General features: G+C 56.6%; 3 protein-coding genes across 3 annotated transcripts; all 3 read left to right on the plus strand.

The window, feature by feature from the left end:
* Window positions 1–7,015: 7,015 nt before the first annotated feature.
* On the plus strand, window positions 7,016–8,185 carry LOC135974021 (maestro heat-like repeat-containing protein family member 1). The gene is made up of 3 exons (XM_065559823.1): window positions 7,016–7,152; window positions 7,619–7,668; window positions 7,996–8,185. The coding sequence occupies exons 1-3, from the start codon at window positions 7,032–7,034 to the stop codon at window positions 8,158–8,160; spliced, it is 336 nt and encodes a 111-aa protein (XP_065415895.1). The 5' UTR covers window positions 7,016–7,031; the 3' UTR covers window positions 8,161–8,185.
* A 49-nt stretch (window positions 8,186–8,234) lies between these two features.
* Window positions 8,235–15,730, plus strand: LOC135973873 (maestro heat-like repeat-containing protein family member 1). Its single transcript, XM_065559037.1, has 11 exons — window positions 8,235–8,372; window positions 8,580–8,705; window positions 9,467–9,613; window positions 11,609–11,688; window positions 12,174–12,312; window positions 13,055–13,150; window positions 13,647–13,751; window positions 13,874–14,000; window positions 14,407–14,501; window positions 14,737–14,886; window positions 15,572–15,730. Exons 1-11 carry the CDS (start codon window positions 8,235–8,237, stop codon window positions 15,728–15,730), a joined length of 1,362 nt encoding a protein of 453 aa, XP_065415109.1.
* Window positions 15,731–18,128: 2,398 nt separating this feature from the next.
* LOC135973874 (maestro heat-like repeat-containing protein family member 1) lies at window positions 18,129–21,952 on the plus strand. Its single transcript, XM_065559038.1, has 7 exons — window positions 18,129–18,259; window positions 18,404–18,518; window positions 18,864–19,385; window positions 19,742–19,894; window positions 20,740–20,874; window positions 21,149–21,218; window positions 21,933–21,952. Exons 1-7 carry the CDS (start codon window positions 18,129–18,131, stop codon window positions 21,950–21,952), a joined length of 1,146 nt encoding a protein of 381 aa, XP_065415110.1.
* Window positions 21,953–26,627: the final 4,675 nt, after the last annotated feature.

Raw genomic sequence — 26,627 nt, forward strand, 5'->3', positions numbered from 1 at the left:
TCCATCTAGCCCGGTACCCTGTCTTCTGACAGTGGCCAATGCCAGGTGCTTCAGAGGAATGAACAGAACAGAGCAATTATCAAGGGATCCATCATCCCCTGTCATCCAGTTCCAACTTCTGGCCATCAGAGGTTTAGGGACACCCAGAGCATGGGATTGCATCCCTGACCATCTTGGCTAATAGCCATTAATGGACCTATCCTCCTTGAATTTATCTAGTTCTTTTTAAACCCAATTATACTTTTGGCCTTCACAACATCCCCTGGCAATGAGTTCCACAGGTTGATTGTGCATTGTGTGAAGAAATACTTCCCTTTGTTTGTTTTAAATCCACTGCCTATTAATTTCATTGGCTGACCCCTGGTTCATGTGTTCTGTCAAGGGGTAAATAACACTTCCCTAGTCATTTTATGATATTATCGGTCTTATTATCTATCCCTTTCCTAATGATTCCCAACATTCTGTTAGCTCTTTTGACTGCCGCTGCACATTGAGTGGATGTTTACGGAGAGCTATCCACAATGACTCCAAGATCTCGTTCTTGAGTGGTAACAGCTAATTTAGACCCCGTCATTTTGTATGTGGGATTATGTTTTCCAATGTGCATTACTTTGCACTCATCGACACTGAATTTCATCTGCCATTTTGTTCCCCAGTCATCCAGTTTAGTGAGATCTCTTTGTAACTCTTTCCAGTTTACCTGGGACTTAACAATGGTGAGTAATTTTGTATCATCCACCTATTTTGCCACCTCATTATTTTACCCCTGAACAGCAAAGGCCCCAGTACAGATCTTTGGGGACCCCACTATTTACCTCCTTGTGAAAACCGAAAATGTATTCTTACCCTGTCTTTTAACCAGCTACAGTCCATGAGAGGACCTTCCCTCTAATCCCATGGCTGCTTACTTTGCTTAAGAGCAACCTTAGTTTCCTGCTGTTCATTTTAGGCACCAAGCAAAAGGCCTATTTGTCACCCAGGGGACAGCTCGCCCCAATCAGCAAGGAGGAGGAAACGCCAAGGAAGACCAGCGTGAGTGAGGAGAGAGCGGGAAATCCACAGCACACTGGGGAAGTGCCCATGGCACAGATGGTACAAGGTTCCCTCCATCACCAACTCAGCCTGGACTCCCGCCCCCTACTGCCTTTCCCACGACACACTGACCCTCTAAGGCTCTGACTCCCTTTCCTCATCTCTTGCTCCCAGATTCACTGCCATTCTCTGGCCCTAGAGAACATGCTCTGACCCCCCCTTGCCAGGGCAGGTGTTGCAGACGGGAGGAGAGAGGCGACTCCATTCCCAGCACCTGGCTCTGCTTTCTTTCTTCTTTGCTGGCTGGTCAGCAATGGGCTGCATTAGGGAACCAGGGAGAGAAATAATCCTGAGCTTCACCTCTCCCTAGAGTGTCCCGCGCACTCACCTCTCCCTGGGCCCGGGGCAGGGTTAGCTGTTAGCCCAGCTATAACTGTGGAGAGCAAGGCTCCAGGAGGGGAAGTGGCTGGCCCAAGGCCAGAAAGCAGGAGTGTACATCCCTGGTACACTCTGGAAGTGACCATTGTAGGAGGTGAGCAGGCAGAGACAATGGGCCAGATCCTTGGCCCCTGGTAAGGCCGCATGAAGGGACATTAAGCTCTCCCTTCCAACTCTCGCGTGGTTTCCTCAGCCCAGCACGGGGGCAGGGAGGAGCCCTTGGATGCTGTCTCCCCATCCCTGACCTGTCTGCGTGGGTTTCTAGACTGTCAGCCCTTCAGGACAGACATTGTCTCTGTCTGCGTTGTGCTGCACCCAGTGCAACAGGGCCTGATCCTGACTGGAACCTCTGGGCGCTGCCATAACATCAGTAGTGATAAGTAATCAGGGCAGGCCCCACTCTTCCAAACCGGGCCCCGCCATCCCTGCCATCCTCTCAGCACACACCACCCCAGCTGGCGCCCGGTACAACTATCCTGTTGAACGAACCCTAAGTGATACTAGGCTAGTGCAAACCAAGGGGTCAAATGCCCCTTCCAGAGAAGGGAGAGTCCGGCACCAGCTGGAAGCTGCTCTCCACCAGGCCATAACTTTATTCCTTCCAAGTCTGAGTAGTGGTAACCCAGCTGCTGATGGAGACTCTACACATTGGGGCTTGTCTGCCTGACACGTCATCACCATGCCCTGCGTCTTTTCTCTTGCACAGGGCCTTGCTTGCATGAGGGACATGGATGAGGCTGCCCTGAGGAAGGACATTGGCACCCTCTTCCCAGCACTCCACTCCATGGTAAGAGATGCTGGGATCACTCAGGCAAAATCCCGGGGCCTGTTGGCTTAAACTGGGTAGGCTGTGGGAAGAGCTGTCCCTGCCTCATCCTGTTCCCATTGGGGGATGGATCCTAGAGAACTCTCCTTTGGTTTCTTTTCCTCCCACTTACCCCACCCCCTTTGACCGGGAACATCAGCATCCCGCACCTTGTTCCAACGCTCCACATCTTCGGTTCCTGACCCATCAAACTCTGCTTCTACATGAGCCATGGCCCCCGAAGCCTCGGCGTCACTCATAGACTGATCCAGCTTGCTGGCCTGTTCTTTAGATGGGAATTAGAATCTGCCTCTCCACCCTCACCCCTTCACTCTGCCATCCGAGGGCTGGGCCTGAGAGACACTTGATCTAGTTTGCCTTTGCTGGTGTTGCTTTCTTCCCCTAGGTGTGTCATCTCCCCAGAGAGGCCCTGGAGGAGCGGAGAGAGGCCCTGGACTCTCTGATCCATCTGGGTAAGAAACCCATTCACCTTTCCCAGAGAAGGAGATTTCCCAGAGCCTGCGGAATTTTAGAGCCCAGGCATAGAACTATATTCCCTTCCCCTTTATGATTCACTCACCCCAGTCTGATTCACTCCTCTTCCTGCAGCTCGCTTGTTCCTGGTGGAGCTGCTTGTGTTCCTGTTCAGGAGGCTGAACAAGGACGAGGAAGAGGAGACCTGTGCCAGTCTCTTCATTCTGGACCGGATAGTCCAATCCAACAGTAAGTGACCCCACAGCAAGGCCTTGTCTTTTGATGTCTTATGGCCTCTTGTGCAATTAGCAGCGCTTAGCACTGGGCCTCATTGGGGTCATTTATACCTGTCTGCAGTAGATAATCCAAGTCCTGCAGCCAGGGCCGTAGCAACAAAGAACGTGGCCCCCTCCGAACGGTGGCCCCCTCCGAACATATGTCCGGGCGGAGCCCCTTACAATGCAGAAACTGGAATGTGGTATTTATTTTGCCACTTTTAGGGGCCCCCTTCCTTGCGGGGCCCCCTCCGGTCGGAGGATACGGAGAGCGCTCGCTACGCCTCTGCCTGCAGCCCCTCAGCCGATGCTGCGGCAATGAGAGAGGACAGTCACTGCTGGAACTGCAAGCGTGGGCAGATGCAGCTGGTTACCCATGGGGGTAACCTGCCAGGAGGGTCATGTAGGGACATTGAGGTTGCTCTAAGGTTCCTGAGATCTCAGGTCCCTGCACACCCCAGTTTAACATCAACCCTGCCGAGCCGTGTGTCTGTGTCTCTTACAGTTTCCAAAATGACACACAATACCGAGAAGCTGTTCATAGCCCTGGGGCCACTCCTGCAGAGCACAAGCATACGGGTGAGTCTGGAACCATGGCCAACGCGGCCAAAGCTAGTGAATGTCTGCCTGCCAGTGCAGAGCCTGCCGGGACCCTGTGCATCGAAACACATGACCCATCAGTGCTCCATAGTGTAGGGCAGAAGGTGGGGGAGAGAATCCCTGCAGGGCTCCCGCTGCATTGTCATCTCTGGGCTGCCTAGTAGTATTTCACCAAACCCCCCCGCTGAGAAAGGATCCCAGCCTGGACTGGGAGGGGACAAGGTCCCTCCACACTGTGTGCAAATCATTTCTGTTTCTCTCTGGGTCTGGCAGGTCAGAGAAGCCCTTGCTTATTTTATAAGGACAATGGGGGCGCATGGGCTCTTGGAGAAATCTGCCTCAAGACCCTTAATTGACTTCTTGGTGCGTCAGTGCACCCTGACCCTCGACAGCACGGTAAGAATCTGCAGAGACCTTGGTGACGGGAGTCCGTGAACAGGGCAGAACATGGGGTCAAGGGATAGGGAAGGGGGGCAGCTGCAGATGGGGATGGGCAGGTGATGGGCAGCAAATAGGACTTGGGAAGCAGATGGAACTGGGGACGGCACCCTCCGTCTACTGATGGAAGATGATGACAAATAGAAGACAGTGTTTTTTCCTCCCAGCCCATTCTCTCTGATCCCTCTCCCAGTTGCCATCCGGGCTCTGTCCCTCGCGCAGGGAGGGCAGGACCCCTGGCTTCCTCCTTCTCTCGCCTCACTGTGATCATCCACCTTAGGAGACTAAGCCATGATGGATCTGGTTTTCACCAGGCAGAGGGTTGGAGCCTAGAACTGGCTCCACACAGACCCTGGGCTGGTTATGGCACAGTCACAGCCAGGGTTGCGCCTTTTCTCTTCAAGCCCCATTTTCACCCCCTGCCATGCCCACTAGAGTTACCGTGCCACGAAGCTCTCCACCGAATCTAAATCTCCCTGGTGTCTCCCTTACTTCTCACCATCAGGAGGAAGCAGACGGGAGGCGCACTATGGAGCTCGAGGTCCGCCAGCTCTGCTCCAGCACCCTGCAGTCCCTGGCTGACTCCCCCAGAATGGCCAATGTAAGTGACCCTGCCCCTCTCCATTGGACATAGGCCTCTCTGGGTCTGAGCTTTTCGATGAGACAGGCCCCAACCAGACTTATTTATCTGAGCCTCCCCGCTCCAGAACATCATGGGGTTGGTTAAAATGGACCCCGGATCCGAGCCAGACCTGGGTCTTTGGAACAGGGAACACTCACCGACTGAGTGCCCCTGCACGCCAGCGTTTGGTGTCACAGGGGCTCTTCCACTCGAGTATCCCCTGTGGTCAGTCATGCTGGTTCTGCAGCTTCCATAGCTCTCAGTCCCTCTTCATTGGTCCTTCTGTTAACTTTTCCCTGGCTGTTACAGGCTGGGGTCTATACAGCCCATCACATTCTTGTTTTGCAAAAGCCAACCCTAGCCCAGGAGTTCCTGCCTCTCACCCACACTACCCTGGTGCCTACAGGAGAGTCCACTGAGCTGGGAGACACTACATCCAAATCTCATCTCTGCTGACCATTGCTTAGGTTTCCACACACTGCACAGACCTGATTACTGACCCAGGCGTCAGAACGAAGCCTAAGCAGTCAAGTATTAGCCAGCCCCCTCCACACACTGAACAAATTAACAGCGAGGTTGTGCACGGTCACTTCAGGCAGAGCTGAGACTAGAAGCCACATTTCTAATAAGGCAGACCCAAGTATTGTGCACTCAGCTACACTGTCTTTCAGATTGAGCATGCCCAATATACGTGCTTTAGTTACTACAGGTGGGGATAGACCCCCGGGGATTCCTGATCTCCACTCTTCTATACTGTCTAGCAAAGAGTTGTGTAACCCTCTGGCACAGTGTGTGTTAAGTCCCCCTCTTGTCCACACAGCAGACAGCAATTGCGTCTGTGCTTCAAGTGGCGCAGGTCTGTGTGGGGATGTGAAGGTCAGAGCTCAAACCTCCCTGAGCGCCTGTCATGGTTTCACTTGATAGTATTGGGTTTCCTAGTCTCCTCTTTATTTATCAAGCTGGTGTATTGCGTTCCTGCCGTGAGAACACAGCCTTTCCCAGTGGGACTGGAGTTAGGAAATACTGTGCTGTCGATGACAATGCTACACTCAACAAAAGGCAGGGGGTCAGTTATGTGTCACTTGATTTGGTGCTGGAGGCAGACCCTGAAGGTGTGAAGGGGGGGGGAGTGGGGATCGCTGCATGGTTCAGGCTGGGTAGAGAGGTCTGGCTGGCGGTGGCGAGGCCAGGGGTCCTGTCTAGTGTAGGAAAGAGAGAACTGGTGCAGGAAGAGAATATTTCCCTACTGAGATGGCTTTTCTCTGCTCTGCAGGTTTTATGGCCTGGGCTGCTCCTTCAACTGAGCCCAGCAGCCCATGGGCCAGCCCTGCCTCTCCTCCTGCAGACCTCGGTCAGGGTGGTAAAGAGGATGCAGGAAGAAGGCAGGCTGCCCTTGGCCAGGAGGTGCGGCAAGGCGAACAGAGGTGAGTCCCAGTATTTTATCCACCCGCTCTTAGTCCTTCTGTAGCGAGAGGCGTCTGCCCCCAGGTGGGGTGGGGATCAGCTCTTGGCTCTGGTTCCGGCTCACTGCAAGGACACAGCCAGCCGTCAAGGGTGCAGGTAGAGCTCAGAGACGAATGCAAAAGATCCCTCCAGAGCCTGATGGGATGCCTCCCCTTTCTGTTCACAGGGTGTCGGTCAAGCCCCAAGTCCACTCTACCCCAGGAGCTGCTGGCTCGGCTGCTGGTGAGTAACCCGCAGCCAGGAGGTTCCTTATGCTCAGTGGGAAGGAGCCGCTCCTGGAGCTGGCATGCAGTGTGTGGTGGCTCTTCTCCCCGCAGCCCCCAGAGGAGCTGGCTCGTCACATTCCTCGCGTTCATTGCACATCGACCCAGCGCCTCTCGGCATTTAACAGAACCAGCGAGCTCTCTGAGCCAGCCACCTTCCTGGCTCCCCTGATCCTGGGGCTGGACCGGGTCCCCCAGCACCAGTTAGTGCAGCCCTCGGACGGCTCCAATAGAAGCCAGCTGGAATGAGCCCTTAGGGACTGTTGTGCAGGCCCCCTCCTGCCCCCTGGCCTCCAGCATCCTCCCTTACCAAGGGGCAGCTGGGGATTCCCTTGACGGCCTCTGGATAATCCTGTCTCCCTTCATCTGAGCTAGAGCCAGCCCAGGAGTGAGAGGATGGAAGGAGCCAATAGCTGGTCCATGGAGTGTCCCTGATCAACTGAAATATCCATCTCAATCCTGTCCTGGTTGTCAGCTCCACCTCCCTGCTGTCTCCTTCCCTCCATCACTGAGCTCTCCCCCGGCACCTGTAGGGAGCTCCCTTCTCACACTGCCTCGCAAGGGAGGGGTACAGCCACCTCTGCCTCTTTGTCCACCAGATGCTCGGTGCGTCTTCGTTTATGACGGTGCAGGTCAGAAGGGCAGCCATGTTCCTCCTCTTCCAGCTGATGAGCATGTTCCAGGCCGGGTCGGGCTGGTTCTGGAATAACTACAAGACGGAAATGCTCCTCTACGTGGAAGGTGAGGAGGGAGTGTCTCCCCTTGCAGGAGCAAAGGGAGGGGACACCGTGATGCTGGGCTCAGAGAGGGAGAGGCCAGGGCCTCCCTCTGAATCCAGTATAATATGATGCTGTGACCTTGGAATCCGAGAGGATCGCGTCAGGATCATATCCCTTGGTTCATCTAGCCCAGCCCCCCATGCCTAGACAGGAAGGATCCTTTCCAGGACCGTATCTAACCTTCATTCGACATCTCACACCCTAGGGAAGGATCTTGGCAAGCAGAACTCCTGGGTATTTCACATCAAGGGGTTTGGGTCTGAGGAGCATTGTTGTCCATCAGCAATTTGCAAAGAGCCATGGGTCCCCTCGGGGCCCGTGAGTCGGAAGCTCCTCCCCACCCCCTGCCAAACAAGAGCCAAGTTGAAGGCTGCTCCTCAGTAGAAGGGTCTAAACACAAAGGAAACTGACCTGCCCATCTCTTCCAGATCACAAGACCTGCTTCTGCCAGAGGGAGTGGGAGCAGCAGCTGCTGCAGGTAAGGGTCAGAGAAATGGAGGGCTGGAAAGGAACTCAAGAGGTCATCTAGTCCAGCCCCCCCCCCCACGCTGAGGCAGGATTAAGAGGCCCCTCAGCAGCACTACATTGTGGGACAGAGGAAGCGGCTGAGTCCAGCAGATGCAATTGGAGAAGCACCAGGGGTAGCTCACAAGGATTCACAAACATTAGGAGAGACGTGGGGGGTGACAGTGCACGCTCCCTCTTCCCCTCCCCTCCCAGCTGTGGTGGGTTCCTGGCTGGAGCTATTGAAAGGACCAGTTTCTTGGCCCCTCTTGGTTCTAACTGGCTCTTCTTTCCCTGGCAGTTCCTGGAAGACCTTCTCTTTTTCATCTCGGACCACACCTGGCTGGGTTGTTTCATCACTAGTATCAGGCGCCAGCTGGCCTACGGTGATAAGCGGCCCGGTGACAAGGTCAGTGACCTGGAAGGAATTGGGGTTCAGTGCCTAGTTCAGAACAGCAGTCGCTAACCAGGGGCAGCTTGGGGTCAGTGAAACAGACAACTATACCCAGTGGGCTCTGTGCATGCCCCAATGCATCCAGCATGATGGTGTCTCTTTCACAGAGCTTTCTCTACAAGTGCTGGGGCACCGTGATGATGTTTTTTCCAGCAGAGAGCATCAAGCCCCAGCTATGGCTTCTGGTGGAGATGGTTGATTTCCGAGAAGAAGAGGAAAGAGAGGTGAGGTCTTTGCTCCTCCACTGTCAAGTGATCCCTCATTCTTTGTCAATCCCCTGATGCTATATGTGTATGTTCTGCCTTGGACAAGGTCCAGTGGATTGAAAAGATCTTTCTTATACCCATGCCCATGGCAATGACTTTGAGAGCCCATCTTGGCCCCTTGGCTTGTTGCTCAGCATTCCCAACCTCCATCTTTCTGTCTCTCAGGGATTCGCCCGAGCGCTTGGGCTGTGTGCCAGGCAACAGCTATACGAGATTTTCGCCATCCTGGAGCACTGGGAAGAGTTTGTCAGCAGGGTGCAGCTCCAGCCTTCTGCCGGTGGCTCTCTGGAGGTACGGTCCCACCTAGCATCTCTGTTCTTTCATCCATCCCTTCACCAGCCTTTGCAGGTAAAGGGACCTGCCAGGGAGGACCCTGCTTCCCAGAAGCCTGTTCAGCGAAGAGCTGAATTTCCAAGCAGTGGCTCAGCTTCCATGCAGGGAGCCCTTTCCTTACTCCTCCATGGAGTTGCAATCACAGCACAATGGGGTGGATCCAGGGTGGAAGGTGGGTCCTGTTGTCTAAGCTCTCCAGGATATCTCCTGGGGAGCTCAGACATGCTCCATGCAGCCCCATAAACAAGGCTCAGAGAGGGCCCAAAAGACACTGCCAAGCCATCAGCTCCCGCTGACACATTTCTAGCAGAACAGACCCTTGGTCTTCCCCTGAACTGGGCTATTTCACAGACCTTCCTGGCAGACTCACCAGGGCTGGCATGTCTGACATTAACCTGCATCCCCCCTTCCCCTGCACCACCACCACCACCTTCCCAGTAACTCTCTGGGCCAGTGCAATCCACTGTAGTCCCAGTGACATCTCCGGAGCTAGGCTGAATTAAAGCAGCTGCTAGTGCGTCCCCTTCGGCTGCCGGGTCACCTCAACCACCCAATCCTGGGGAGCTGGGAAGGGCCTCGGAGTCCAGGCAATTCAGCTCAGCAGAGTAGCCTTTGGTTGCTAAGCCGGCTGGGTGAAAAATCCTCCCCTGGCCCCATTTGTAAGTTAGGAGCAGCTGGAGGCCATCCCATCTCCTCACTCTTTCCTTTGCAATTCTCAGGAGCCAGCTTCCATCGAGCAGCTGAGAAGCCTCCTGCTCCTCACCTATGGGCACGTGGTCCACTCAGGCCCCACGGATCTCATCCTAGAGACCATAGGCTTCAATATCCTGGCTCCCATGCAACAACATTATTTTCTGAGCCCACACGTAAGTCAGAGCCCTCCCTTGTCCGCCCACACAGCACCTACCCGGGCTATGCACAGCAGCACAGAGCTATGTCTTTGCATAAACTCAGCTCAGAGGGCTGGCCCTTTGCCCCAGGAGGGACAGGAGACATGGGAACAGCACCATTCTCTGTGACTGCCCCATCTCAATTAGCTTCTCTGATTCCAGGCCCATGGAAGCTAATGGAAGGACTCCTATCTGGGCCTTGTTAGAGTGTAACTGAGCATCACTTGGTGCTATTGTCCCAGAGACGACTGTACCCTGTTTGGTACCTCTAGGCTTGTGCTGCACTCACGGATCAGAAGATAAAGATTTAGGGCCTTTTTCCCCGCACACTGCCGTCAATGGTGTAGCTGGACACAAAAGGTGCACAGGGGGATTCAGGCCCCTAGCCCGGTTGACAGGCTCTGGTGCTGAAGGGGGATTTTTGAGATAACTCTAGGTTGTTTTCTTGCCATCGGAGGTTTGAGGCCAACGTTCAGTCCTACGCTGGTTACGATGCCCCTATGCGCGTCCCAGCGAAAAGGAGAGGGGATGCTACTTTGGTTTAACTGAATGTTCTCTTTGGAGAACGGATGCCTTGGTAGGGAGAGCCCAGCCAACTGCAGAGAGCAGCAGATTCCTGTCCCAGATCGGACAATTATGACCTGATTGTCAGGGGAGCTGAGCAGCCCCAGGGCCCACTGACAGCTCTGGGAACTGCAAGTGCTCAGCACCTCTGGGAATCAGCCCATTCCTTGCATTCATCTCCAGAGATATTCCCCTAGGCCAGGGGTTCTCAAACTGGGGGTCGGGACCGCTCCGGGGGTCACGAGGTCATTACATGGGGGGGTCGCGAGTTGTTAACCTCCACCCCAAACCCCACTTGCCTCCAGCACTTATAATGGTGTTAAATATATTAGAGAGGGTGTTTAATTTATTAGGGGGGTCACACCCAGAGGCTTGCTGTGTGAAAGGGGTCATCAGTAAAAATAGTTGGAGACCCACAGCCCTAGGGAATGCAAAGATGTTCCACTCGGCAAGCCAGGTCCTTTCCCTTAGGGCGTGAGGGCAATCCCGCCTAGGACAGCAGCTCCCTTGTAGAGACTCGCCCTGTAGCCTTGTGTCTCAGCTCTCTATTGCCTGTGGCTGTTTCCTCATTGTTCTCTCCCCCTCCTGCCTGTGAGCCCAGGACCCACTGGTGAGATCTGCTTTTCTGAGAAGCCTCGCGCTGGTGGGTGAAGCTGTCACCCAAGTGAGCAGGATTCCCTTGGTGAGCCAGGACACATACACCGTGCTGTCCCCCCTGCTGGTGAGTGAGCACGCTTGGGTCCTGGGAGGGGTCCCTAGGGCAGATGCACGTGCCACAGTCTCTAGCGTTTAAAGGCCATGTGCTGTGTTTGCGACCCGGTGCCCAGGGTTCTACATTGTGCACTGCAAACCCAGTGCTGATGCCAGATTCTTCTGGTGCGATTCCAGCCCAAGGAATTAAATGACACTATTTTCCATTAGCGGATTCATGCTGCTTACACCTGGGACCATTCCCCATCCCACTTCTCAGGGATCTGCCTGGCAGCCAGAAAGCGCCCTGGGGATTAACTCCAAGGGTTTTCACTCCGGGACATGATCCTGAGGAGTTAACAGGCGCAGCCCTCCCTTGGTTTGCAGGAAAATATTTGACCTCAGCTGTTCAGGACTCTAATGCTCCCCGTCACAAAATCGCCTCTGCCCAGATCCCCCCTCCCTGCTCCGTGGCAGATGCTGAAGTTTCCAGATGTGCCGTCAGGAATGGCGAAATAGGGGCTCTGGTGAATGTCTCCTGCATTCTGGCCACATGGCCGCTCCCAGGCCATCTTCCCAGCTCCGTGCCCCAGTGCACTGCACGCTGGGGCTGAGGGTCGGTGGGGGCGTCAAACTGCGTTTGGAGATTCCACGTCTTGCTGAGGAACCGGGCTCCCCCAAATTCTTTTGCCTTTGACTCTCTGCTTTGTGCTGCAGGAGATGCTCAGAGGCAAGGACCGGGCCCGGCTGCAGAGCCCCGATCACCAGCATGTCCTGCTGGCCATCTCATACATAGGGTACGTCCATGGGGCCTGACTCAGCTGCGGAGCCCAGCAGCCGGGGAGGGGCAGATGGAGGGAGAGGAAGTGGGGGAGGGACGAGCTGCAATAAGAACCAGAGGATATTTCTCCCTGGTGGCTCACTAACGGGCCATACCCTCCTCGGCCTCCGGGTCTCTTTATCCAGCCCCCATCTCTGCGTCTTGCCTGGTAAGAGGGAGCCCCTCCCGTCAGCATGAAGTGCTGTGAATGGGTGCAGCTGCAGAGCAGGGCCCAGGATCAGCCCCGGAGAGCAGCTTCCCCAGCAGAGCCCCTGCCGGGCCCAGGGGGCAAAGGCATCTCCAGACAGGACCATTCCCTAGGCGGTGGTTCTGCTGGAGATGCCCCCTGGAGCTCTGCTGCTAAGGGAGGGAGCTGTCCCTCGAGCCATCAAACTCAACCTGACTCATGCCAGGACCTGTCTCTGGTCTAATGGCCCCGTCTGCTCCGTTCCTTCCAATCAGGAAATTTGAGCCTCGCCTGTCTAAGGAACAGGAGGCTGAGACCATCGGGACTTGTATCGCCAGCGCCATGATTCAGCGCCCAGCCCTGGCGAAGCTGAGAGGGACTGAGGTGGCAAAAAGCTCCGCTCTCCGGGCAGAGGTTAGTGAGGCATGGACAAAGCTGCAGCTTCCACCTGCCTCCTTGGCTGGGAAACTCAGCCACCCCCCTGCTGAGTAGCTGGACCCTGGCCCGATGCAGAGAACTGCGTGTCCAGCCAAATCCAGCCCCTCGGTTTATTTTCCAAAGGGCTGGTGACAAGTGGCTACGCAGTTAACCCCATCTGCAGTGGGGTTGGCAGGGAGAACAGCTGTAGAGGTGAGTGTCTGTGAGACTGTATAGAATTACCCTGGATTCTTGGCACAGGGAGCTAGAAGCTACTCCCGTTTACACCAGCTGAGGCTCTGGCCCAGAGCGTTAAATAGCATTTGGTGCAGAGGGAGCAAAGCATAGATTCGGGACAGCCACACAGCCAGGCCATGACTCGCCCTGCCACAGAAACAGAGATTGGCTGGAGCGGGATGAACAGCTCAGCCCTTGGGGAGCCAGCGGGGTGTTGGGGGGCAGCTGGGGCCCTCCAGAGCAGGAGGGAGGAGGCCTTCCCTCCAGAGCCCAGCTCAGTACATGTGTTGGGGAGCCCAGGTGGGAGGAAGGATTCTTTGGGGAAGGGCAGCCCGTGGTCCAGGTGAGACCCATGTCTATGTGCAGGGGGATCAGTATCACCTGGGTAAAGGGACCCCGAATAGCAACAGCACCTGGCTCCAGACGGGGGGATCCACTCGTCCCCCTGCTTCGTGCACCCCACCTCCCTTGTTATTTACTTCCCTGCTTCTCTCTGCTCCAGTCTCTCCAAGAACTGCCCTGGGAAGGCCTGGATCTTGTGCTGCAGACATTCCTGGAGCAGCACCTGACCCCCACCACGCTACTGCATCTCTTTCTGGTATGATAGGGCGGGGGGAGGGGCCCATTCGCACTGGCCATCTGGGGATGGGCCGGCTGGTCAGGTTCTACCCGAACCACAAGAGGGAAGGCTCCAGTTGATCCCGAGGGGGCTGAGCAGGCCTCCCAGCTGCTATGAACTAGCCAGTCCCCCTGGGGCATACACCCAAGCCTGGGATCCAGCAAGACAATCCTAGTCCTGCTCCAGGGGTGTCACTTTGGCCTCCTACATTTGGTCTGGAGCCCCTGTTCCCCTGAAGGAAACAGCCCCGAGACCCTACAGGATCAATGGGGAGAATCCTCAAAGCGCTGAGCCCAAGACCCTCAGACCTGTGCCAACGCCCCCCAGACAGGAGAGGAACGCTGAGTTCCAGTGTCCGGAAGTGGAGGAGAAGAGGTTAAATGCTCCATGTCCTCTCCCTGCTGGGGCGCGAAGCAGGTTCTGGAGGTCACCCCAGCATTGCTGCCGCTCACACGACTTTCTCCCTACTCCCCAGCACTTGCAGCCGTGGATCTGCTCTCCCCGGGCCCAGGAGAGGAGCCGAGCTGTGAGAGCCAGCGCCCGGCTCTTCATGTTCTACCGCTTCAAAGCCATCACCGAGGTGAGCAGCGCAGACCCTGCTGCTCCTCCACCCCCCCAGCACTCACGGGAAGTGGGGGGAATACAGACAGAGCTGGGCTCATCCCGACCTATGCCCTCAATTTCTGTTTGGTGGCCCATTAGGACCTGAAACCCATGGTAGAGCAGGGCTACATGGCCGGGCTGCTGACAAGCCAGGCCTTCGATGCTCAGGAGGCCACCAGATACTGGGCATCTCAGGCTCTCTACTGGCTCTTCACGCCTTGCAAAGGTAAGATAGAGCGGAAGCAGTCGCCACTTCTCAGCCTTCACAGCCCCGGCCGTTACCTAGCTAGCAGGGCTGCAGAGAGAACATGGCGCCTTCATCGCAGCCCTGACCAGAGGGACACAGAGCAGAAGTGGGTTGGTACCTCCCGGGCTGGCCTGGCATCTGCACTTCACCAGGTGCCTGGGACCATCTGGGACCTCCCCTGATCCCAACCCAGCCCCAACACACCTTCTACATCAGGGTGAAGAGTGGGCAGTTGGCCCAGAAGCCAGCTGAGAGCTCACCCTAGCTGGTCGTTCCCAGCTGCGGCTGGAGTCTGGCTCTTTGGCACCTCTGATCTGGCTCGAAGGGGAGGGGGAAGAATCCGGCCCTGAGAGCTCTGCCTGAGCACTGCTGGTTTCTTGTGCAGCTGTCGTGTACACCAAGACAGGGGCGGTGGTGAGCGTGCTGAGCAAGACGCAGAAGGATGCCAGCTGCAGAGAGAACCCTGTCCATGTTGCTATGGTGAGTAAAAGACTGTGGCTGGAGAGACAGACACACACATGGGAAAGGAGGGTTATTGGCTCCTTCCCTCGATGAGGAGCCGGCAGATGGAAATTCCTGGGTATGGGCTCCAGTGCCCACTCACATAGCCCTGGGCAAAGGCTGCCAGTGCCTCTGTCCCCGTTCCCCGAAGAGCAAACCCACCTCCCCGGGCTGGGGCTCGCTGCTCATACTCGGCCTGTGCCTTTCCCTGCAGCTCATCGCGAAGCACCTGCAGTCGAGTGACCTCATGCCCTTCAGCTTCACCCTGCTGGTGGGCCTGCTGGAGAAGGAGGAGTGTGCAGACCAGCTGGCGGGCGTCATGGAGGCGGTGCTGAGAGAGCAAGAATCAGAGCTGCAGGGCCAAGTAATGGCTGGGCATTGGAGGCACCATGCTGACATCTCGGGCAGCTCCATCTTGCCCCGTGCCTAGAATTCCTGGGGCACGAGGGAGGATGTGGAGGGGAGACATCCCTTCTCACCATCATTGATCAATGGGACCCATCCATGCCCTGTCTGCAAGGGGGCCGCTGGGCACGGCCCTGTAATGGTTTTCAGGCTTTGATCCCAGGAGTCTGGCTTGCCCAGCTCACTCCCTGGGAAATGTGCCCTATCTCCAGACCCATCCCCCAGCTGGAGGAACAGAGCCTGCGGTGGGGTCCCCCGTGTCCACTGACTCTTTGCCCAGTGGGCATGGATTGACGTACAGGATGGAAATGCATCCCAGACGCTTAGACCCCACTCTGGTGCTGAAGCAGCCCAGGCATGTTGTCACAAGGGGAGGTACAGCCGGGATATCCGGGGGGTGGGGTGTCACTGGGCAGCGGGGTTGGGACCCTTAGTTCTACGGTGCTGGATCACGGGTGGGGGTTTCAAGGTACCGAACCCAGAACCCCCCTCGGCTCAGTCACTCGCTAGGAGAGTTTATCCATGGCCTCTGCCGGGCCATGTGACCGCTGCCTTGTTTCTGAGCCTGCCCAGTTCCTCCTGGCCCTTGCCTGCCACCCACCCACAGCGGGGGTAGGGTCTCAGCCCCTGCTTTGCCTCCGCAGGTGCAGGATCTCCAGGCGGCTCTTTCCTACACACTGAGCCCACCCCGGGGAGGGCGGCTGAGTGAGGGGACGAGAGACATTCTCCACCTACTGGCCAGACAACACACCAAGACCGCGGTCAGCATCCTCCTGAAGATGCCCTGGCCTTACAAACGGTGAGCGCCAGCCCCAGGGAAAGGATAGAACACCCCACTCCGGCCTCCAAGCCCCCCCTTAATGGGATCACTCCACAGCACCACGGTTACATGCAGCACAGACCCTCCCCTTGCACACAGGCCCCCAGGGAACAGCCCTGCCCCGGCATAGCCTCCCTGTCCCTTGGAGGGCTCCGTGTGCTCTGGGACCCCCGGCTCAGGGCTCCCCCAGCTGAGCTATTCCTAACACAGCTGTCACCCTCCCCCACTTCGTTCTGTGCACTGCTAACCAGTCCACCCCATCCCGGTTCGGCTGTGCAATGGCTTGGCTGGCTGGAGGCCAGAACAGTCTTCCAGCCCCCACTCCCCCCATCACTACACAGATCAGGAGAGACCCCATGTGAGCAGGGTCACCTCCTCTGTCAGCATGGCCCCCCGCTCCCGGCAGGGCATCCCTCCAAGCTGAGGCAGGAGAGGGGCCAACCTAACTGCATTGCCCCCACAGACGCCCCTACCCTGAGCATGTCCCCGCAGGGGCACCCCCTCCCCCCAACTGGGAAATGCCCTCTCCCCCCTGGAATCCCAGCCTGGTATCTTCCCCATCACTGCATGCTTTTAGATGTCTCATCCCACCCCTAGAGGCTGGTCTTCTCCGATTCACCAGCCTGCCAGGTTCCCCTGGGCCAGCAGCGCCTTCCCTGCATCCTGCCCAGAGCCGACAAGCACAGAGCCCATTTTACAGCCTTCTCCAAACCCCGCACCCCAGAGCCATGGCGTGGCCAGAACTGGAGCCTTGTTCCTCCTGAAACCCCCACACTCTGCCCCATGGGGAAGGAGCTCCTGCTCTCCTTGGCTGCAGCTCCCACTCTGTGCCACCCTTCCCCCTCCCCGCCCCACAGTTCAGGAGATCCAGCCCAGCACCTAGCCCTAGCCCCTCCCAAGAGTGGGCACCTCCTCACACCAGCCCCCACCCCTGAGCCCAGAGTCACTGCTTTCCCCCATGGGGGCTCTAACCCCAGCCCCTCTGGTTCCCATCAGGAGAAGGCAGCAAGGGAGGGAGGGGGCCCCCAAGCTGGGAGAAGTGAGTCTGGCCACGTCCACCCATCCCTTTCTGTGACACAGCGCCCCCTGGCAGTGCCCAGGCAGGAGGGTATGAACCCCTTAGGACTGGACAGTGCCTGAAGGGCCTTGAGGTCAGCCACCAGCAGGCTCAACCTGCTGCTTCTGGCCCGTCACCCCTCGGAGGGCATCATCCCTGGTGTGTACCAACTGGGCCCGTCCTCTGTGTGAATTCCTTACCTGCCGTCCCTCTGTCCGTCACAGCCCCACCAAGGCCATCTGGAGATTCCTAGGTGCAGACCCCATGCTGACCAGGGAGGTACTGCACATCCTGCTGTATGACAGCCCAGAGAAAGGCCGGGCTAACCCTGGGCAGACCCAGGACAGGAGCTGCCCCCAGCCAGCCCGGCTGCCCCCGGCGGTAAGTTCCCATCGCTGGCATTCAGCCCTCTTTCCCGGCTGCATTCTGCGCAGGGCCACGGTCTTCTGACTGTATCTTTTCCCTTCCAGACCACATGCGGCCTGTGGGAGCTGATCGGGGCCTTGGGGCAAGCGGACACGCTGGAGGGACGCGAGGACGACCTGTTCGCCTCTTGCTTCCTCGCCATCGCCTGCCCCCCGGCACGGCACCTCTCGGGAGCCCAGCAGGACTTGCCCAGTGACACCAGTCCACGCAGGTAATGTGTGGGGCCAATGGATCCCAGCACCCACACAGTGTCTGGGCTAGCCCCTAGGAGGGGGAAGCTTCCTTCTTGGACCTTCATTGTCCAGGGACCCCCGACACCTTCGGGGGACCGAGGGTTCAGATCAGCCAGGCTTCTCGTGCTTAGGAGCGGGCAGAACTGCCCCCAGATACTCAGGGAGCCAGAGAGCTCCTCAGAGTGGGCAGCTCAGCAGGGTGATGAGGGAGCTGAGCCGGGGGCGGGGGGAGGGGGAGCAGAGCTGGGGAGCAGGGCAGAGCTGGCTGCTGTCTCTATTTACTGTCTACTTTGAAGGCTTTGGGACAGGCCCGGCCTGTCACTGAGCCACTTCACCCCTTTTCTGCAGTGGGCCCTGGGGGGCAGGGCTCAGGGCAGCAGGGCATTCAGGGGGGCACTGCATGTACTTTTCTCCCCAGGGTCAGTTTCCTGGGCGGGGCGGGGAGGGGCAATTTTTACATCTTTGGAGGAGAGCGAAGGTCACATCTGCAGACACTCCCCTCTGCCCCCACAGTTGCGGGGGGAGAACCAAAGGCAGAAGTGGGGCAGCTTCTAGGCTCACCCTGATCCCTTCAGTGCTGCAGCAAGGGAGTCCTGCCCGCCCCCACCCCGCCCAGAGAGCAGGAATCCCTGCATCACCATCTCCTGCCTCCTTCTCTTCCCAGCATGGCCGTGCAGGCCCTGGCACGGGTGCTGCGCCTCAGGGGCAGTCAGCCAGTTGTGGAGCTAATGGACCAGGAGCGAGGCTGGCAGCTGCTGGAGGAGGCCCAGCCCGAGGGGTTCACTCTCCTTAGCAGGTGAGGACAGAGGCTGGAGGAGTCACATTCTCGCTCTGGAGCCCAGTGGGGCAGAGATGGGAGGGGGTGGCCGGGACCGGGCTGGATTCCGGCATGTGCAGGGTTGTCATGCACACGTCAACACCAACTCTTGTTCTCTCCCAGGGCCATAGTGACCCACCCAAACCTGGCCCTGAAGAGCATCCCAAAGCTTCTCCTTCCCAGCCTCCAGGCCAGCCAGGAGGGCGAACGCATGGCCTGCACCGCCCTGTTCGCAGAGGTGAGCCTGGAAGACCAGGGGGGAGGGTTAGCCAGGCCCAGAAGCTGATGGAACAGGGGGCCAATAGCTGGTCAGCCAATGAGAGATGGTCCCGGTGGTGTATTGCTTGTAAATTAATCCCTCTGCTGGGGGCTCTGTGGTGGGATTTGGGAGCACCCCACTGGAAGCAGAGGGAGCGTTTTGCCCTGCACATGTCACTTCTGTTAAGCTCAGCTGAAGCCAGCCCCTCGTGAACAGCAGTCGGTACGGATCTATGTCACCTCCTGGCCCCTGATCATACTCCCTTCCCCTTGCTCCTCCTGGCCTCGCCCAGCCCTCTCTGACAGCTCCTTTCGGTCCCTTTAGTTCCTCGGCAGCCCCCTGCTGATGGAGAATGAGCCCAAGGCGATGCGGAAGCAGGTTGTGAAGGCCATGCTGCAGCGGACAGAGGACAGCAACATCCACGTTCGAGGCAGAGCGCTGCACGGCCTCAGGAATGCAGTGACCGAGTTCCCGGACAAGGTGGGTCTGGAATGGCAGGAGACTAGGCAGAGAGGGCTGGGTAGGAAGCGCCTGGTTCCCCTTCTCCCCAGCCTGTGGCTCCTATGGAGCAGACTAGGCTGTAGGCTGACTTGCCCGGACTCTGCTTACACTCAGGCTGACAGAGCGTTGCTCACCGAGCGGCGTCCAACCCCTTCTCTGCAGGTCAGGAAAAAGCGAGACAAGATCCTGGAGAGTTTTGTCCGCGCCGTGTGCGAATGCTGCGACCCCCGCACCATTCTGGAAGCCATGGAAGGGCTCTGCTGGATGCTGCGGGACCCCAAGGCGCCTCTGAAGGCTCACGTCGCCGTCCCACTGGCCCTGCAGGCGAGAACGTTCTTTGAGGATGTAAGTACCAAGCAGGGCAGGCCCCATGGCGCTATAGGGCACCCCACAGGGGAAGGTGCTCAGGACCTGCCTTCCCGTGGAGGGGGCTCAGTGTCCGATGCAGGCACATTCCTGGATTTGTGGGGCAGCTCAGCTCCTCTGCTAGGGAAGGCAGGATGCAATCATTCTTGGGCCCTGGGCCCACAATTGTTCAGCAGCCCTGGGGCCCAGCAGGAAGGAGGGGAGTTTGCAGAGAATTGTCCTGTCGTTTGAACTAGCTGAAACCTCTCCGGGCTCTGCAGCTGCCAGGCTGATTCCCAAAGCATGTGAGGGCCTGAGCCTGTCCCCTCTAACCACCCTGCGCCCCCTGTCTGCAGGAGACCAGCGGCCTGAGGCGGGCCTCCATGGAGCTCTTTGGCCACCTCAGCAAATTTGTTTCCAAGAAGTCATCCCTCTTTGGGGCTGAGGTGGAGAAGAGCATGGGGACGCTGCTCATCCACCTACAGGATGGGGACCCCCAGGTGGCCCAGGTGAGTGCAGCTGAGGGCTCATAGGGGCAGGGGTGGCTGGGGGCATTCTAACAACATGGCAAGGGTGGTGCAAACTCCCCCCTCCAAGCCCCATATCTTCTCAGTGCTGCCCTGTGGCACCCAGGACCCCCCACTAATCCAGCCCTCCCCCACCCCACACAGAGCTCTGCCAGCCCTCAGAGTGTAGCTGTGGGGTAGATCTGTGGGGTTTCCTTCTCCTCCTCCATTCCCCACAGGCACCTCCAGCCTCCCTGCCCAGCCAGCCTCTCCGTGGCTGTGGCTCCATTTTACAGCCTGCCCTGTTTAGTGGCCAGGTCCAGGTCTATCTCTGGCCCCTAGCAAGTGACCTAACCCAAGCAGGGCCACAGGGAAGGGCAGGTCGCTGAGGCCCATTGAGTCTCCATTGCTGCTGCCCTGCCCTCACTTGTGTGCTAGCTCCTGTCTGGGAATGACCAGCCTCCTGCAGAAATCCCACCACAACCCGCGCCCCAGCCGAGTAGCAGCCCCCGATAGTGCCTGGGATTGAGGGGAGGCCAAGTACGTTGGTCACCGGGCAGTGCTGTTAACCGCCCACCGGGGACACACAGGGAATGGCCCCTTCCCTGTTCCAGGAGTGTACCTCCACGGCCCCAGCACTCGGGCCTGGCTCCCCTCAACCCAGCCAAGCTGGAGATGGGGGCTGTGGGGGCCTGGGGAACAACCGTCAGGCCAGAGGAGGTTCTGCAAAGAGGTGGCTCCTTGCTGCTCCGGCACAGCGGAGTCTCCCCAAGACACACAGAGCCTGCGAGTTGGCAGCCCGTTGCGCTCAGGGACTCAACCAGTTTCCTTCTCGCCCTCTCTGGCAGGTGTGCAGGGTGGCATTGCTGCAGTGCGCACCCTTCCTCAGCTACCAGCCCCTGCGTACGCTCGTGCGGAGCCAGCTAGCCGAGGGGGCGGCCCCTGCCATCCCCGCCTTCCTGAGTGAAGCCTGCAGGATCCTGGTGAGTGAGCTCTGGGGTGTGGGCCCTGCAGGACAGGGGGGTGGGAGGACCTAAGCACACAGGGAGCTTCCCTGCTCCAGGGAGCCCCCTCACTGACTCAGGCCCATCCCCCACCCTTGAGGATGGCTCCTGTACAAGTCATCTCTGTCCCATGGGAGGAATCAAGGGGGAGAGGGCTCTGACAGCCAGGGGTTCCTCACCTCCCTACCAGGCAGCTCCCCTCAGCCTGGGGAGGATGTGTGGCTTGGGACTAACTGGGTTCTTGGCTTCCCAGCTCCAGGACTGCCCAGGGAGACTGAGCAAGAAGGCTGCCCTGAGAGCAGCAGCTGCCCAGCAGCTGATAGGTAAGAAAAGAGCTGGAGCTCTTCTTCCTATTATCCCTCCCTGCCCCATGAGTCCAGGGCCCAGTGCCACATGCCCACTCCTAACAGGGGGGAGGGGCTGGCCTCCGTTGTCCACACCCAACCACACCCAACTCCCCCCCACCCACCCGCTCCTTCCCATCTCCCTGGGACAAAGGGGGAACCAAGACTCCCTGCAGCCAGATGCTAGAGGGCTCTGCGGCCAGAGGGTCTCCTCTGCCCTGGCCCTGGGCAAGCCCGGCACCTGCAGCAGGAGCAGGCCCGAGGGAGAGATCCTGCCTCACAAAGGTCTCACCCTGGTTCCCCCGCACCCCACCCCGCACGAGGCACTGGCCCCAGCCAGGTCCCCCTGCAGCCTGTACAGGGAGGGCAGAGATTCACAGGAAGCCCCAGCCCTGCCCACCTCAGCTACCACCAGCCATGCAGGCAAAGAGCCAGGGCAGCAGCTCTGCCACACTGTGCTTCACGCCAACTCCCAGTGGGGCTTGTGTGCACAACACCTCTCCTGGCCTTTGTGGGGCACGAGGCCAAAGGCAAAATGATCCCAATAATCTTGGGGACTGACTCTCCACCCAGCTCCTTCCCCTCCTCTGCCCGGATGGATTGGGGATGGGGGGCACCTTGAAAGACAGAAATCCAAGCGGTGGCTGGTGCCCTGCATGCTATTAAATAACCAGGCCCGCCTGCCTCCCCTAGGATACATGATGGACAATTGAAGCCAGAGAAGAGCAGGAGGTTTGGACCGCCCACCCTGCTGTGAGTCACGGCTGAGGGGTATTACTGTGCTGGGAGGAGGGGCGGGGGGAAATTGGGGCAGGGATCTAGGGGCAGGGGGCAGCAGCCACATCGCACGGTGGCTGGGAGCCAGAACCCAGTTGGAGTGACCTGCAGAGCGTAGGAGCAGGGAGAAAACCCTCGGGGCTGGTTCTGGGGTATCTTCTCCCCGGCTATAGTTTGAAACTCCCTGTCCTGTGGGGTGTTCCCATCCTGGCCCAGGCAGGAGCCATGGCTGGTCAGCAGGGTCTGGGAGTCAGAAGTGAGTTGTTCCTGGCAGGCAGGGGGCAGTGGCAAGCAGAGAGGGGGTGGACTCCACAAGAGGGAGGGAAACCACCTCCTATGGGAGACTCGGCTGCTGGAGGAGACTTTTCCCCCTAATCCCTCACCAGCCGCGGTGCCGCGGGCTGGACTCTGAGCAGCCCCAGCCAAGGGCGAGGCTGGGGGTTGCTCTGAGCCTCATTTGGTGCTAATTCTGCAGAACCCAGCCTGGATTGCTGCCTGCCCCCTGCAAGTGGCAGCTCCAAGAGCCCCTGCACGCACGGAGCAGCTGACACCACCCCACCCCACCCCAGCCCAGCCCCAGCTATGCTTATGGGGATATGAAATTCTACCTCTGAGTCTCCCTGCCTTCAACTGCTGATCATGCCCCCAAGGGCTGCACCAGAGCTGAGGAAACAGAGCCAGGTGCTGAGGAAACCCATCCCAGGGCTGGAGTGTGCAGTCCAACCCCTCCCCCGCATCACGGGCACTCGTTCTGTCAGAGGCTGACCCTGCCAGCTGCTCACTAGGCAGAACCCAGCCAGGTGCTGAGCAGACTCTCCTAGGCCTGGTGCTTAAATACCTGGAGAGGCTGCAGTCAGCCCAAGAAGGGTGGGCAGGGGGTGGCGTAGAGTCGCAGGCTGAACTGCAGGCCGCAAGCAGACCCAGCGTCACTTCTCACAGCCCCAATCCACTGAGCAAGAGGGGAATAAGGCTGCTGCAGCCAGAATTTCCTTCACTCCAGTAAACTCCTCTCCCCACATTTCCTGACACCCTCCCTATTTACAACCAATGCAGTTGGCTGCTTTTTAAAGATAAGTGCATGTTGCAAACTCATGTTTTGTTATCCATTTCCTTCTTTGCAGACAAAGATTCAGGCGGAGAGAAATTCCGGCATAGTTCTTCCCACAGGTCTAGCTACTTAGATGCTCTGCTCACACAGGCAGGCTGATCATATGGGCTGGACCACGCTGCTGTGTGGATGAGGGAAGCCTATGGAAGGTGGGGTGTAAAACAGCAGCTGACGTAGCCTAGATGGGCGCATACTCACTGAAGATGCTCAGACCAAACGTGGGTCAGGATGCAATGCTGAAACAGTCCAGCAGAAGGAGCCACCGCAGGAGTAATGGGCAGGCTGCCAGCAGATGTCCCCATATAGGCAAGAGAGCACTTGCACAGACCTGTGAGAAAGCAGGAGGATACCCAGGTTACTGCCTTGCAGAGTTCCAGAAGGGAGGGGTCTCTTTCTCACCAAGATCTACCCGAGCTCTGATCTCTAGGGCAGGAGCCTTTTATTTGGCTCCACAGGCCTCACTCATACACCTGCCAACCAAGCAAGGCTTTCGAGCTCAGTTTGCAGCATACAGAATGAACGGGTGGTCAGACTCACTCACCTCTCGGGCGCCCTTTTTGTATGTCTAGGACTTTTACATCTTCTCCTCCTCCACCGAGGGGAAGAGGATGGAAGCTCCAGCTCTTGAATTGGGCTATTAGGGACACACACTGATCACCAGTGACTTATTAGGGAACTAAATAGGGAACCCGGGAGACAAGGGTATTTCCCCGACCTGCCTATGGTGGAGAAACATTAAGATTCAGGTCCCAGGAGTCCAGAACCTCTCGAGTTTGCCCTCTGCAATCCGTTCTCTCTGGATGGAGCCTAACAGAAAAACAAGAGATTAGTGGCCAACGGCACAGAGGGCTGCCACGTATACCCTCCGGGAACCAAGGCTCAGGAGAAAAGGCTAGTGGCCTGCCAAGCAGCAGCAGTCAGGCTTGGCTTTCTCTGGCCCCTCAACAAATCTTCCCCAGAACCTCTGAGCTACATGCAGGCTGCCCGGAGGGTATCGCTCAGTGAGAATTCACCTCTGGCAGGCAGCCCTATCAAGAGGGGGCGGGATCAAAATTACATGAGCCCAGGATGAGCTTCCTCTCTTGGACAGTAGAGCCGGGCAACCTGCTGCAGAGGCGAACGCTGCAAATCCAAAAAACATCATCATCATGTTCAGCCTCACCTCCACGAGCAGACGCCTGGCATGTAATCAAGGCTCCATTTTGTCCTCATCCAAAACCTGAAATCAAACTCTTACCTTCTCAACATTAAAGACAGTGATAGATGTCCTTGTTGTGTAAACAGGCAGGGAGGTTATGCAACTTGGGCGGAAACAGGCACTCAAATACTGCACTGATGGGGGCCTTATAAAGATGTAGACAGATGATAAGTAGCATCTTTATATAGGAGATCCTTGAACAATGCACCAAGCTATTGGACTCAAAGCAAGAACAAACTTCTCTTGTTCACCTCTCAGTAGGAGAGCTCAGGGAAGAGAAGAGTGAAGCCACAGCTCGTATCAAATCTGCTCTTCAGCAGACTACACGCTGCACATCAGACGTACAGCAGCAGTGTTGGTGAATTAATCTAGTACAGTGGTTCCCAAACTGGGGTTCGCGAAATGTTACAGGTTGTCCGCGGGGAAAAAATTCCCTATGGCGGACAGAGCTGTCCCTAGGGACCCCGGGCAGCATGGGGCCAGCAGCCCGGAGCCCCTGGACGTCCAAGAGCGAAGCAGATCAAAGCAAGCATCTCTATCACACTGAGATTTAAACTTCAAAACTCCTTATAAGAAATGCAAAGGGAGGTGGATATTTTTTCCTGTTTTTAAAATTAAATAGGCAGCTAATATTGTTTTTAAAATTATTAGGAAGAACAAGTTTAAGCTTTGTTGTAACGTGCGTTGTTTGTCTGGACTGCTCAAGACCTGAATGCTTGTGTAGAAGGAACTCTAAGTTGACTTCTTAAATACCTTCATCAAGGAGTGAAACAGCATGAAACGTAGGAGCCTTGTCTTATAACAGACTTATTCAAAGTGATACAAGCTACGAAAGTAAGATCTTGGAAGAGTGTTGCCGTTTTCATAATGTAATAAAATACTGTAATGATAAATAATAATTAATAATGAAGTGTGTAATAAGCTTGTCATCAAAACAAATTTTATATTTCCCAGATTACTGTTTTTATAATTTATACTCAGGTAAAGGAGAAAATCCCTGGAAATATTTATTTTGAGGAAGGGGTTCGCGAGACTTGACATTTTAGTGAAAGGGGTTTTGTCATAACTATAAAGGGAAGGGTAACAGCCCTCCTGTGTACAATACTATAAAATCCCTCCTGGCCAGAGACTCCAAAATCCTTTTACCTGTAAAGGGTTAAGAAGCTCAGGTAACCTGGTTGACGCCTGACCCAAAGGATCAATAAGGGGACAAGATACTTTCAAATCTTGGTGCGGGAAAGGCTTTTGTTTGTGCTCTTTGTTTTTGGGGGGAGTTCGCTCTTGGGACTAAGAGGGACCAGACATCAATCTATGCTCTCCAAATCTTTCTGAACAAGTCTCTCATATTTCAAACTTGTAAGTACAGCCAGGCAAGGCGTGTTAGTTTTATCTTTGTTTTCCCAACTAGTAAATGTACCTTTTGCTAAGGTGTTTACCTCTGTTTGCTGTAACTTTGAACCTAAGGCTAGAGGGGGTTCCTCTGGGCTCTTTAAGTTTGATTACCCTGTAAAGTTATTTTCCATCCTGAGTTTACAGAGATGATTTAGACCTTTTTCTTTAATTAAAAGCCTTTTTTAATAACCTGATTGATTTTTCCTTGTTTTTACATCCAAGGGGATTGGATCTGGATCCACCAGGAGTTGGTGGGAGAAAGGAGGGCGGGGTGGCGGGGTTAATTTCTCCTTGTTTTAAGATCCAAGGGGTTGGATCTATGTTCACCAGGGAGTTGGTGGAAGAGTCTCTCAAGGCTACCCAGGGAAGGGAGTTAGCCCATTGGGAGTGGTGGCAGGGGACCAGATCTAAGCTGGTAGTTAAGCTTAGAAGTTTTCATGCAGACCCCCACATCTGTACCCTAAAGATCAGAGTGGGGAAGGAGCCTTGACAGGTTCACAGGTTGTTAAAGTTTGGGAACCACTGATCTAGAATGAGAATACAGTATCTGCACCATCCGGGTCCAAAATAGGGTAAATGCACACAAGGCAGACTTTTAATAATGCATGGACAATACAAAGCCAACTCCCTCCTCCATGCAAGTTCTGCTGGTTGGATGTGAAGATACGAGGGTGGGGTTGCAGTCATAGAGGTGATGTTTTATAAACATGCTCCTGGAAGACCAATAGACTGCTTGTACTACACAGCCACTTCCTAGGGGAATCCAAAGAGACTAGGTTTCATTTGGGACACCTTCCAGAAAGCAGCTTAGGAGAGAGGTGCTACAGCTGCCTTGGGAACATGTACTTCCAACAGATTCTCTACCACCCAACTGGGAAAAGTCTCCATGTGTGTCAAAGACGGGACTGCTTAC

Source organism: Chrysemys picta, chromosome 10 (genome assembly GCF_011386835.1).
Source record: "Chrysemys picta bellii isolate R12L10 chromosome 10, ASM1138683v2, whole genome shotgun sequence".
In the NCBI taxonomy this organism is placed as follows: Eukaryota; Metazoa; Chordata; order Testudines; family Emydidae; genus Chrysemys; species Chrysemys picta.